At 43.6% G+C, this 13,505-nt stretch overlaps 1 protein-coding gene across 11 annotated transcripts in view; it reads left to right on the plus strand.

Moving 5' to 3' along the window:
- Nucleotides 1-5,433: 5,433 nt before the first annotated feature.
- Nucleotides 5,434-13,505, plus strand: part of kiaa1217 (KIAA1217 ortholog) — a gene marked incomplete at its 5' end in the record, with an annotated part of 79,759 nt that continues 71,687 nt past the window's right edge. For all 11 annotated transcript variants that reach the window (XM_079181533.1, XM_079181546.1, XM_079181541.1 and 8 more), the window contains one exon: nucleotides 5,434-5,767. In XM_079181533.1, coding sequence (XP_079037659.1) covers nucleotides 5,434-5,767 — 334 coding nt within the window. The remainder of the gene's footprint in view (nucleotides 5,768-13,505) is intronic.

Here is a 13,505-nt window from a genome sequence, read left to right on the forward strand (position 1 = left end):
AGTCTTTTAGAAGCTAATTTCCAGAGCAAAAAAATCAAATGAATAAATGTAGGAAATCAAGCGTGAACACTTTAAGTATGTTTTTGCACAATTATTATTATTCTTTTTTAATTCAGTATCGTACTAAAGACTTGGAAATGGAATGGAGCCAACTTTAAAACTTAAAGGCAAGCCACGTTGTTAAGTTTGGTTCCACTACTGGAGGCTCGCCTCCATCAATCTTGTTTGTTGAAGTGACAGTTGATGATAATGGCAGAGACCGAACTCCTCCTGACTGGGCCCGCCGTCTCCTCTGCCTCTGAGTGGCAGCTCCTCCGCCGTGATCAGTGCCACATTTACTGTGACTTAATGCAGCAGATGATGTGGCATGTTGGGTGACGTTCCCCAGAGAGCGGCTGAGTGTTAAGACTAATTGGTCCCAACTGTCAGCAAGTCTCATCGTCTTATCGGCTCCTTTTTCTGCCTTTGAGTCGCTTCACCCAAGAGCCGGGAGAAGTCCATGGCTAGACCTAGAGAGGAGAGTAAAGAAAAAGCAGTTTGTCGTTTTTGACGTTGTTTAAGATACAGAATGTTCCAGATACAAAATTACGATTCAGATGTTCATTTCAAGAGTCTGTGAACTACTAAAAAGTCTCTGATGAAATATTGATTGTTTGCTAGGGTGAGAAATTCGAGTTTATCTGTAGCCTTGGTGCAAATATGACCGAGTTTGCTGCAAGTGATGCGCATTTCTAGAGAAATAAACAAAATCTATTCTAGTAGACTATTTTATGGTATTGCTGTACCGACAAGTAATGCTGCAACCTGGTCTCAAACCTGTGTTTTTTGCACACGGTGGGCTCCCCAACCTCCTGCAGTACTGGTCTCCACACACTCAATGATACTGTTCTGCGCATGTGCACTTCTGCAGAGCTTGTGTGCCTTCAGAAACTGATTCAGCGGCTGATATTGAGTAAATGTTACAGTCAGTAATGACTCATGATATGGGAGGGAGGGAGCTCTGAGATGGAATGTAGGAAAAGAAACAACCAACCCCCGAGGGCTTAGAAAACATACTCAACCTTAATCCTCAGCAGAGAGGTACACAGCTCACCCATCCCCCCAATTGCTTCCCAAATCCCCCTACCTTGTAGTCCACCCCTAACCCTGTGTACATTTGGCCTTTGTGTTTATCCTGCATCAACAGCCAATCAGTGTGTAGTTAAAACGGCTTTAATCAATATTTCTATTTTAACAATTGATCAGATAATCATGCATCTATGAAAGGGGTCACTCATAGTGATGAATACACCGATAATTACCATCCGGGCTTAAGGTCGTTAAGAGTCGTTTCCAGCTGCAGCACGCAGATGTTTCCAGTGGAAAAGCTCTAATAAACACACTGTACACCACCTGCTCATTACCATCGGCACACACACACGGTATGCAATAAGCTGGTGAACACAGTGGAGCATTTAGCTGCTAATGAGACAAATGTTTTTTTCTAAAAAGTTGGTGGTCTAAAGATCTAAAATGGGACTGAATGTTGGACTAGGAATAAGGCTACTTCTTTTAGTGGATTAGTTGACTAATCTGTCGTTTTGTTCTCAGTCAACTTAGATTACAACTAAGACTTATTTCCAAGAAACTTTGAGATGAACACATAAACACAAGAGTGAAAGTGACACTTTTGTGTGATTCTTTGTGGACAAACTCAGTTTTACAAATCTGTCGATTCAATCAACTATTCGGTCGCCAAATAAATCCTATGAGTGTTAGTAGACTAAGAATTTCTTTGGTCGAGGACAGACCTAACTATGACTGTTCGTGGCCAGGAACATGAATCCAAATTCATGCTAATTTTGCTCCAGATGATGACGAGCAACCAATTGCTAACACTATGCTGTATACAGGATATCAGTGTTATGTTTACAGCTAGTTTATGCTGCTTACAAGTGGTCAACATATGGGCCTTTTAAGTTTACTTTGGGAACTTGCAAGTATCTGCTCTTATTTTTAAGCTCTCTTTTTGGTCTCCACCATATCCTGTAGGGAAATACTCGGCTCTGTAGCTAATAAATCCTTCACTGTGTTCACTAGGTAGTCGCAAACTACTGCTGTTTGGTTCCAGGCAGCTACGGTACAGTCGATGTTAGTTTATTCTGGACCCCAGTGGCTCATCCTTCTATGTCAAATAAGTTGGTTGGTTAAGGATTGAACTATAGCACATTTATTGAATGTATTTAATTTCTCCAGACTTGAGTGACTTGTGTACTTCAAAATATGTTTGTTGAAAAATTGTAGGCAGGTTTTGCATAAACAGCACATACAGCGAGTCAAACCTACACTGGCCTCAGCTCAGTTCGTGGAGTCATTTGTAACCTACGACCCCCCCCCCACAGTTTAATAATAACCCTCAGACCGAAAAGTCAGTTAATTAGAGAAATACCAAAGATTCACTCAGACAACTCTTGCTGAGCCCACCATACGTCCAACAGCCCCTCCTCTACACACTTATGGGCCATAAGCAGATATACCAGAGCTTGTCAGATTTTGTTTTTCATCATCAAATTCTCGTAACTGATGATCCCGAACCGCTACTTGGCACTGGGAAGCCTGGTGCTAGCCAGGACTCTCTGCTCAGACAGCTGTGGGTGGCAATTTTGTCATTCAGGTCTTTATTGTCAGAGCCAATATCAACTCCTCAGATAGTCATCTTCAGTTTTTTGAAGTTGAAATACTTGTGGTCGGTTGTTTGAAATGCAAATTGATGCCATGCCCCGGATAGTATGTCGACAGTGGGGTTAGCTATTTGATACTTAGATGTACTTTATGATCTATCATATTGCACAAAATCACAGGCTTAATTAGGAAACTCAAATTATTTCCATCCCTAAATTCTATGTCATTTGAAGCCTTTGAACCACGTTCCCGCCGTTTGCCTACTGTACAGTTATACATGGCTCAAAGTCTGGGAGGCATCCAATCCACACAGAGGGCTTTCATTTACTCCCAGCATGTGCACACACACACACACACACACACACACATACAAATAGCCACTAACCATAGTATGAGAGAGTTGCCGTTCACTCACTCATTGAAGCCTATATGGAGTGTGTTTTAGTTTTTTTCTAGGTTTAACGTAATGCTTAGTACTACGATGCCGTAAACTCAGCAAAACTGGTGACGCACAACCATAATCTGGCACACTTGTAATATTTAATCTTATGGAAATGTCTCTATCTTCTTGACTTTTTTTTTCTCTCTCTCGCAAAAAGCCATCAGACATGCAGCGGTTCCCATGAGGTTGTTAGCCCTCCGATTTTGTCAGTCAACTATTCATTGGTAAAGTATGTAGGTCAATCTGCTTTGCTCTTTATCTGAAGCCATACAGATATGTGGCAATATGATGAATATTTCATATCTATACAATCAGCGATGGCTGTCATCGTGCTCAGAGGGCTTAGTTGAGGGATGCATCATGCCATGCAGGTTCCAAACAGCAGTAGATAAAGCCTGGCGGCGCATATGAAATATTAAATCAGGCTTTTCCATACTGGGACTTTTAACTGGGACGTTTTGTGATATCTGAGTGGCACAGCACCAGGTCGGAGAGAGAAATCGTCCCTGTTTAAATCAAAGCCCGTGGTCCGGTCCATGTGGATAGTTGCTCTTTTATAACGTGTTGCCTGGACACGGTTGATCCTTTTGCTCACTGTAATCCATTTTCTGGTGTTTAGTCAGTAAGCACGGAATGGTGTCCCTGTGCGTTATATCACATGTCCATTTTGCATGCTGCGGTATATTACACAAGTGTCACAGGCTCGGTGCTCGAAATAGGGTGGCCTGTGTGCAGAGTTAATGAATTAGAAGAGTTTATAGGATTGTGGTTTACTTTCCAGAGTCTGTCTGTGTCAGCAAGATGTGCTTTTACAACAAGAAACAGACTGGTTCTCACTTTCTCTAAGATGAATGGCCATAAAATCTTCCTTTAATGGTTGTTGTTTTTGCTCTTTCTGCCCTACCAACAATTATTCATACTTTATTGTTCCTGTCTGGCAATGATCACTGTGTGCTGAGGGAAATTTTCGGTGAGTCAGACGATAGTTCTAAGCACTAAAAGAAGAAAGTGTTTTTGAGGATGAGAAGTGGATTTTTTTTTGTTGTGGACATGAGGAAGAGAAGTGTCTGAAAGCTCTGATCTTCTCCTACTTACTGTTTCCCTCCGAGCCAACTTCTGCTGTCTTTTTGTCTTGTCACAGCGGATGTCTCCGGCGCAGGAGATCAGAACAGCTCCATTATGTGACGCTTGTATACACACACGCACACATGCTGTAAGGCTCCCCTCCTTTGCGCTCTTTAAATCTCTGTAAATTCCACCAGTGAGTGAAGGGCTTGGTGTGTTGTGCATGTGTGCATTCCTGCCTCTGGTAGCCTGAACGGTCTCATCACATGTGAGGAGTACAGACTGGAGTAGAGGGACAAGAGACAGACAGAAAAAAAAGATGAAGAATGAGGGGAAATGGGATGAGGTTAAGCTAGTGATTGTACCAGAGTGGCTCTGAGCGGTCGGCTGATGACGTGAAGCGCTGCACACACATCTGGAACAGCTTGTGCAGCTGCACCTGAAGAGAAGGGCTCCTCCGCAAAGCCTCCGCCAGCACTTTCTCTATCTCCCTCGTGCTCTCTTTTTCTCTTTTCTGTTTTTTTCTCTTGCTGTCTCTAAATCTTTCTGTCTATGGTCTCCGTCTGCGGGAGCGCTGGAATGGTTACCCACTGAGCATCAGCGAAGAAGAGCGAGTGAACCGAAGCGAAAGAGAAGAGAAGAGAAGAGGCAGAAGAGGACAGTAACATGGGAAATGATTATCAGGCATGAGGTAGGAGAGAGAAGTTGACAAGCATAGTATGAGAGCAAGTGAAGGAGAGAGGGAGCGGAAGAAATTTGCAAAAAGAGAGAGGGATGGAGAGGAAGAGAGTGTGAAAGACGGAGAAAGAGAAGCAGAGAGGGGATTAAAAAGCCGGAATGCGCTGACATCGGAGACCTGAGTTTCTGTTTGCATTTGACACAGCATGTCCTGTCACTCCACAGGTTTGTCCACACACACACCAGTTTACCAGCACACACACACACGCGCACACACACACACACACACACTCACGCACTGTTTGCTTTGGAGGACGATCCCAGGAGGCCACTCCAGGAGAAGAGAACACCTTCCAAGGATCTGTTAACCCCCCCCACCCCTCACCCTCTGAGCTTGCCTTCCCAAAAGTGCCCTCCCTCTGGGCCCTCTCAGCCTACCTGCACCAGTCACAACACGCTGGAGCTGGAGAGTCACAGAGTCACACTCACCGAGAGCAGAGATACCCTGGATTGCCCACGGGACGCAGCTGCAGTCACACTGGCTGAGAAAAGACTGAAGAGGCTTTACTGATCCGCCGACCCGTAGGATGTCCAAAGCCTCCAGGCTTGCCCGGCCCCCCTCGATAGGGGCCAGATCCAAGCTGCCCCCCTCCAGGAAGGAATGCCCTGGCACCGCCGGTCGAGCTCGGGTGCTGAGCGTGGGGGAAAAGCTGATGAGGGCCGGTAGCGACGGTATCCTGAGCAGACAGAAGTCTTTAAAGGCCGCCGTGGCACAGGAGAAAGCACAGAGCGAGACCCAGACTGAGACTCAGGCCCCCAGCCAGGGTCCAGGTGAGAAGGGCCAAAATATGGAGACGGTCCCTCCCAAGAGCAGGATCATCCCACCCAAAGTCGCAAGTCAGCAGCAAGGCTCTGTGCACAGTAAGTAATGAACCAAACTTCATAATCTGAATGCCGACTTGGTCTACTTTTCTCACATGATCAGTTCACGAGACAAACTTTGATTTTAAATCCGTGTTATTGCACGTTTAGAGAGCATACCCAGATTTCATTTGTTCAGTTGTGTCCTCTTTCTGCTCGTCTGTCATCTCATTTGTTGGCCAGTTCAGCATGCAGGGGATTAAGCTTTTTCTGCTTGTTGTGCCCTCATGCTAGGTCATTGTGTACTGACAGTATTGATTAGGCATTCCCGGTTTATCTGTGATCTCCTTCCTGCCCCGTGGCAAAGGATGGGATGCTCTTGTCAAACATCCGCAATTAACAGGCATTCGGACCAAAAGTAGCAGTGTTAAAAAAAAACAAAAAAAAACTGGGGTCTGCCGGGGGGGGGGGGGGGGGGGGGGGGGGGGGGTGCAAGTTGCTGCAGATACCAGTGAGAAGTGATCCTGGAAGTCCAGTTTTTCATTTTACAAGGTATTTCATCAGGAATGCAAACCTACACTGATTGACCACAGTTTCTCGCGGACACCCTTGCATTTTTTCGCCGGATGATCCTGCATTTCCCCAGAATCCCGCTGATGCAGTGGTCTCATTGAAATGAACGAGGAAGCCTAATTGTTTGACGCAGTGCTATTGTCGGTGTGAACATGGCCCCAATAGAGGAGAGAGAGGAAGGACTGCTCATGGGATCTCTGTCACTATCCCACTGCCTCGGCCTCTGTTGGGTGCAGATTAAGAAATGGGGGCCAAGAGGTTGAGGAAAGTAGTCTTATCATTCCCTTTTGGCCTTCTCACCAGATTCCCAACTCTGCAGGGCGCCAGCTTTCATGGTTTTGTCAGGGCCACAGTTATCTCACACTCTTAAAGGCAACTTGACCAAGATTGTTCAGGGGATGAATTTGTGCACTCTTACTATACCGTTAGCAGCAGTTTTTTCCCCCCCATTCGTCAAAATGTGTCCTGTATATCACTTTTGAATCACACTTGACTGTTCAGCTTGTACTCAAAAACAGCAATAAGGGGGGGGTTTAAGTGTGGGGGAGATGTAGATGTAGGCAACAGGGGTGAGTCAAGTGAAAGAGTGACAGAAGGAGGTCAGGAATGTGAGCAGGGCATGCTGGGAAATCAACAGGTCTTGAGCTGTGTCTGCTTGTGAATCCCTCCCTCCAGTAAAGACAGGTTGTGGGTTATAAGGGGGCAGGTTTGTACTGGAAACCAGATGTTCTTGGCTGTGTAGCTTCCACTTTCTTCTTTACACAAATAAAGGGTCGTTCTGCAGAGCTGATTCACTTCTCTAAGGTTTAGGGTCAGTTCATTTGGTCCTAAATGTGCATTGAAACCACACGGATGGATTTGTTTAAGGACACGGGAAGTGACACAACCCCTCTTTTTACAGTCTATTATATTTCTACGTCGGTCTTCTTTTGTCTTCTGCTCTCATGTCCTCCCTCGTTCATCGCTTTAGCATGCGTTTCTTTGTCTTTCTTCTCAATGACACACTCTACACTTTTGTTTCTCGTTGCATCTTTCTCCTCTTCGTTCCTTTCCTTCCTGTCATGTTTTGACAGCATTCGAATCGGTTATTGAAAGATGCCGTCGCCGCCCACACACACATATACGCAGACCATCAAAAGGAATAAATGAACTGTGTGTATTCTCTGCCTTTCGCCTCTGTCCCAGTGTGAGTTTTTCAAGTGTTAGTTTTTTTCTTCGCAGACACGAGAACTCTGTGAGCCTATATTTCTTGTTATGGACAGTAACTTTGAAGTCACACACTGAAAAAGCTGTGCTCTCAACAGTCCAGTCTCTCTAGAAAACCAACTATACAGTAGACTGATTCAACAGCCATTTGATATATAAATGCTGTTGGCTACATGGAGCCATATGCTGCTTAAGTATTTGGATTTTAAATAGGCCAGCGCAATTAAATTCCCTTTCACTTCTGCCTAATGGGCAGCTCGTCATATTCCCTATCCACTTATGGCTTGTATACAAACAAAGCTGGTTAATGTGGCGGGTTCAGACCGTGCCAGGTCCTCATCTCTCCAGCTAATGCCAGTTACAGGGCATGACGGCAGCTAAAGCACAGACCCACAGGGTCAGACAGAGCTGATGCACACCGCACAGGCAGACGATAAGTGCGTGTGACAGGTGACATTTCCACTGTGTGAAAGCTTCAGAGCCGACTGCTGCTCGCCAAAGGGTCCAATTTCGGCATTAATGTGCCAGCTTCCACCGAGAAGGAAATCCGTTTGACATCTTCTGTCCAGAGAGGATATAATACGAGCTCCAAGTACAGGTTCAAGTTCTGCTTCCTTTTGATACTGGATGACATTGCGTCAAACCAAGGTTCAGCAACATTTTTGGCTTATTCCTTTAGGCATCTCTCATCCTGGGTGTACATCTATATGTATTCTTGATTTATTGTTCTGTACACTACATGGCAAAACCATGTGGACTTCCAAACATTACACCCATGTGTGAACATCTCATTAAAAAAATCATAACAGCCTCCAACCTTCCACAAGATTAGAAACCTGGCTGAAACGATTTACTCCCATTCAGCAATACGAGTATGAGGTCGGGCACCGACGTTGACTGATAAAGCTTTGCTTGCGATATTCTTTCCAAAGGTGTTGGATGGGGTTGAGGTCAGGGTCATATAGTGTATGTCTTGTTTTTGTCCCGTACACAAAGCAAATCATAGTCCCTTCAAAGGATAATAGTTTAATGGTCAATTAAAAAAGTACTTTCCCCCTGCTCTCTGTTACTTTAGTTGAACACAACCCACAGTTATGAGATAACAGTAAGTACTAAAACATAGTGTAACATAGTATTACATGAGAAGAGTTAGAAGCAAGGGAGCACACTCTGCAATGTCAGGTATACAGCAATTTCTACCTAAATTTAGCTAACAATAGCTAGCATTGTCCAGCTACTGGTCAAGAAAGGTTGTGTTAGCAAAACCCCCTGAGGTTATTGAATGGTGCGTTTTATTGTTAATCATTTCAAGTTTTTTTCATTTGGAAGAGGAAGAATGTTCATAGTTACATAGGCTTGCTTTAATGCTTTTACATTCCATCAATAAAGAGACAGATGTAAACATCAGCACAGGCTGTTGTACAAAACTAACAGGGCAAGGCTAACTATTGATGGAAACATCTGGAACGGTAAAAGTCTGGAAAGACTTTGACTTAACTTCTCTCTGCCTCTCCTATAAATCTTCGCTATCTCCAAGCCTCCCAGACTCTTTTCTCTCTTTGTGTCTGGATCAACTTGAACGTATTTGACCCCTTGTGTAACCACACAGGTCTTTTGATCCCACGCCCCATCGTGCAAGGATTTGTTTTCAAGATGCTCTTGAGATAAAGTCATCGCTCCGATTTTTGGGTGACCTCACCTTTTGTGGCGATTGAGAGGGTGAGTCAATAAAAGGAACAACACGGCGCGATCACAAGCCCCGTCTGCATTTTCTTTACTCGCGCAGCAGCACTTATGATATGTTGCTTCTTGCCTGATATGGTTTTGCAAGACTTGTTACCACACAAGTATGTGCAGAGTTGCTTCAGCTTGTTTACAAGTGATGGACGTTATTAAGACATTTCCGTGTTGCCCCAAGTAACATAAATGTACACGTGTGCTACCACCTGTTGACAACAGCGATAACCGCGTGAATCATTGGCAAGAGAAGTGTTACATGCTTGTACATGCTCACTGCATAGTACACTGTGTCAGTTTTGCTGAAAGTACTTGCTGTTGATAGTCTGAGGAGTGTGTATCCATGACAGACTTTTTTCACAGATGCTGCCTTACTTCCCTTTGAAACAGCTTAGTGTAATGGGAATGAGTTTGAGGATTGGGATGTGATCGCACATTTCTTTGACATTGAAGCCAAGAGTTAGGGATTACTTTAATTGCAGCCTCTCGTGACTCTTTAAACCCCCAGTTGTCTCTCTGGGTTTTCTTTTTCTTTGACAACTATCAGGCAGACACGAGAGTTATTAAGATGGCAACGTATTTCCCCTCCACATCAATTGACTCGCGAAACGGATATGTATTTCTGATTATTCAGAAATAATTACCTTTTTTATGTATGTCTTTTACAGGACTGGATCATTTACAAGTTTCTTACACACTGCGCAGTGGCTCGAAAGTGCTTTTTACCGTGCCAAAAGGGAAGTTGAGGGAGTGAGTTCCTTTGAACTATACAGGCCTTCCATTTTTTGTGATTGAGCTGACAAATTGAAGCCCGTAAGTAGGGGGTTGATTTTAAGCAAACCCCCTACTCTCACCATGAATCGAGCAATCACAAACTTTCACTAAGGATTCATATTATTTACTCACCGTTACGTCATGCTGTTCTTGTTCCTTTGCATATGATTGAGAAGAAGAAGAAAAGAAAACCTTCACACCTGTTCGTCTACGGACTTAGGTCAGTCAGAGGAGTTTAAAAAAGTTTTTAAATACATTTTACTCTAAATGTCACAAGGGAAGACGTGACTATGCCACAACTTTGTCATGCCATGACAATGTTTTCTCAGCTGTGGGAGACAACTCTCTTTTGTCTCTGGCTTGTCAATAAGCACCCAAAGACTGGAGAGAAGTCCCATGACTCATTAAAAGAAAGAAGAGTAGGTGAACCATCATGGACCTGGGATGTGTGTTAAGAAAATGAGTGGATGTGACTCATCCCTCAAACAGAAACAGAGAATAATTGGGCCACTGAGCAAGAAGAAAGAGCTTTGGTTATGTGACTACTCATGAGTGTGTATTGTAAATCCCCTCTGGTGTGTTTTTCTTTTTGGGGTGTAGCTTGGGGCAATGTTGCTTCTTCCTGATTCCTGAGGCTGTGCGGCTCTCAAAGACAAACAGCAGAGGGGACTGGCTTTCTCTCCGTGTCAGATTAAGGATAAAACAAAAGCCTTAATCTCTGTGTTGCCCACCCTGACTTCAGTTCCCAAGGTTTTCACTTGAAATAAAATGTCTACAACTTTTGCATATTTACTTTCAATGTGACCTATTAGTTTGGCATGATTACACAGCCGAGTCTTCAAAGCGAATACTGCAAATGTGGCTTGACATTCCTTCAAACCAGACATCTCACTACTAAATATATATTTTTTCAATTAGATGTAATGTGTGTGTGTGTGTGTGTGTGTGTTCTAGCCCAAAGCATAAATGTGGTTAATTCATCCAACCGAGGGGTGTAAGCGGATGCAAGGCCTCCCTCAGGGTTTCCTCTGAAAGAGTTGACAGAGAAATCAATATGTCTCCACCTCCCCTCTTACACCCTTTTGCCCTTCAGGCAAACGTGATGTGGTATGTGTGTGTGTGTCTGTTGGACAGTCTGCTTTTCTGTCTGTGTGGGCATTGGTGAATGTGCACAAAATGTCTGTGGGCCCTTTTGTACAAACTGCTAAATATTCACTCACTTTTATCTCCACAGTTCAGACGATTCAAATTAAATCTCCCGCTGTGTTTATTTCTTTAACATCGACGTGTTGTTTCAGGGGACTGAATTTTGCATTAACATTACATTAATATTTAGTGTTGCTGGCGGTACCCATCTGTGATCTTTTGCAAGGGGAATATTCGGAGGATGTCATTAAAATAGTTTTGTGTCCATGTAGCCGACTAGGAGAGAGTTTCTACCAGGATTGAACTCGAGGTTAAGTTAAAATGGAAGGAATAGTGTGATTTTTTGGAAAATATACTTTCTTGCAGTGACTTAGACGAGAAGATCAATTCCACGCTTAAGTTTATGCGCTACGTGTGGAGCTGAAGCCAGGCGTAGTAGCAAGCATAGATGGAAGCAGGTGGAAAATAAGGCTGGCAACCTGTTTGTTACATAAACAAACTAAAGGAAACCAGCAAAATGTTAAAGAAGTTATGGTTGTACCAGCTGTAACTATTTTTTTAGTGAACTAGCGGTGCCAACACGATTTCATTGTCTGTAATCAATAAACGATACAATAAAAGCATTAGAGCCAGGCTAGTCCCCTGCTTATAGTCTTTATGCTAATCTAAGATAATTGCCTCCTGGCTTCAGCTCCGTACTTACTTAGCATACAGACATGAGAAACAAAGCCAATAATTGTACGTCCCAAAATATTGAACTGTTCCATGAAAACAGTAGCTGATTAATGGTGGTAACCTACTGTGTGAGTGTGTAGCATTGACTGTATATAAAAAGTGGGCGTAGACATTTTTAGGTAACATAGACTTCTATACAGGCACACTTCATTGGCTTCACTTTTCTGAACTGGAGGGTGCCACCTGCTGTGTAGATGTTGAACACATGATCCACCATGGGGAAGCTACTGCCTACTGTACACACTGGCAGATGACTACAAACTGTGTCGTGGCTGAAGACAGGGGGGGGGGGATGCAGGATAAACACGAAATGCAGTTTGCACAATGATATTACAACAAGCGATTTCTACATTCCAGGTGTCGATATCTGAGCTTCACATTACTGCTATTACTACACTGTTAGTCTGCTTCCCCATTAACTGATTTGTCTGCCTTTTATTGCCACTTTTATAGACACTGTTTATTCATGACCTCAAGCCATGGCAGGACCTACTGACCTTTAGCTGAACTCATTTAAATCATATCTAAGATAACAACGAAACGAGCAATCAATCACCACCCTAAAGATGTGACCAGAGATTTGAGTGAAAGCACATTCTCTCTCTCCGGTTGTTTGGGATATTCCAGTGGGCCTTCAAGGATAGGAAATACAACTTTTTCTTTATTGAAATGCCCCCTTTTTGAGTTCCCCAACAGGGTATACAATGGAGGTTTTAAGGGCATCTCTTGAAAGCATAGTTGTGGTGTATGGTCAGGAAGAGGAACGAAGAGCAACACAAACAAAAGTAATGTTTCTCTTCATTGTTGAGGACAGAAAGGACACTCAGAGTTTACTCCTTGGTTGATCCCTAAACTAAAGGGAAATGGACATGTCATATCCACATTGGAGGAGAATGCCTTCGCTCTCTGCTCAGTAAATGCTGGTTACAAATTCAAAAATAGAACCATCATGCATGTCTGAAGCCCCATGGCTATTTTGGGATTTTCCTCTTGTCTTTACCCTGTTGTCTTTTGTGCCGCTTCACTGCCTCAAAACTTCCAGCGCGAAAAAGTGACAAAAGACTGTGAACGTGTGAAAGTCCCACAGCTCAACAAACGACCAACATAGGAGGAAACTCGAATCTCTCACAATACTGCTTGAAAATGAATCTTCTGCACATTATAGCGAACAAATAACAACGTGTGTCTTATCGTGTGGTCTGTTTCAAACACGATGTTACAAACCCTTATTCTGTCTATCAGAGATGGATCTTTGAGTCAGGATCCTGTGTTTGAATTTCACTTTTCAACCAAAGAAACCTTTTTAATTATTAATGGCCTTTTTTTTTTATGTTGTGATGCAGAAAAAATATGCTCCAAGATGCCTGGGTTGGGAGTTTGTGGTTCCAGCAGGGGCCACACATTATCCGTGTGTTTTAGCCAAGGCAGAGTGGCTCGTAAAGATTATTGATGATGTACACCATGTGATACGAGTGCTGAGCAGGATGAGGCAGCATTAAATCTCGTTGATGTATAGGCCTCTTTCTCTCACTCTCTCTCTCTTACTGTCCTGGGAGAGGAATAGAGAGGGTGACTGTCAGATGAAGAAGAGAAATTAAAGTGGCTGGAGACAGAGCTGGTGCATACT

The sequence above is a fragment of the Pholis gunnellus genome (assembly GCF_910591455.1).
Source record: "Pholis gunnellus genome assembly, chromosome: 20".
Taxonomy (NCBI): Eukaryota; Metazoa; Chordata; class Actinopteri; order Perciformes; family Pholidae; genus Pholis; species Pholis gunnellus.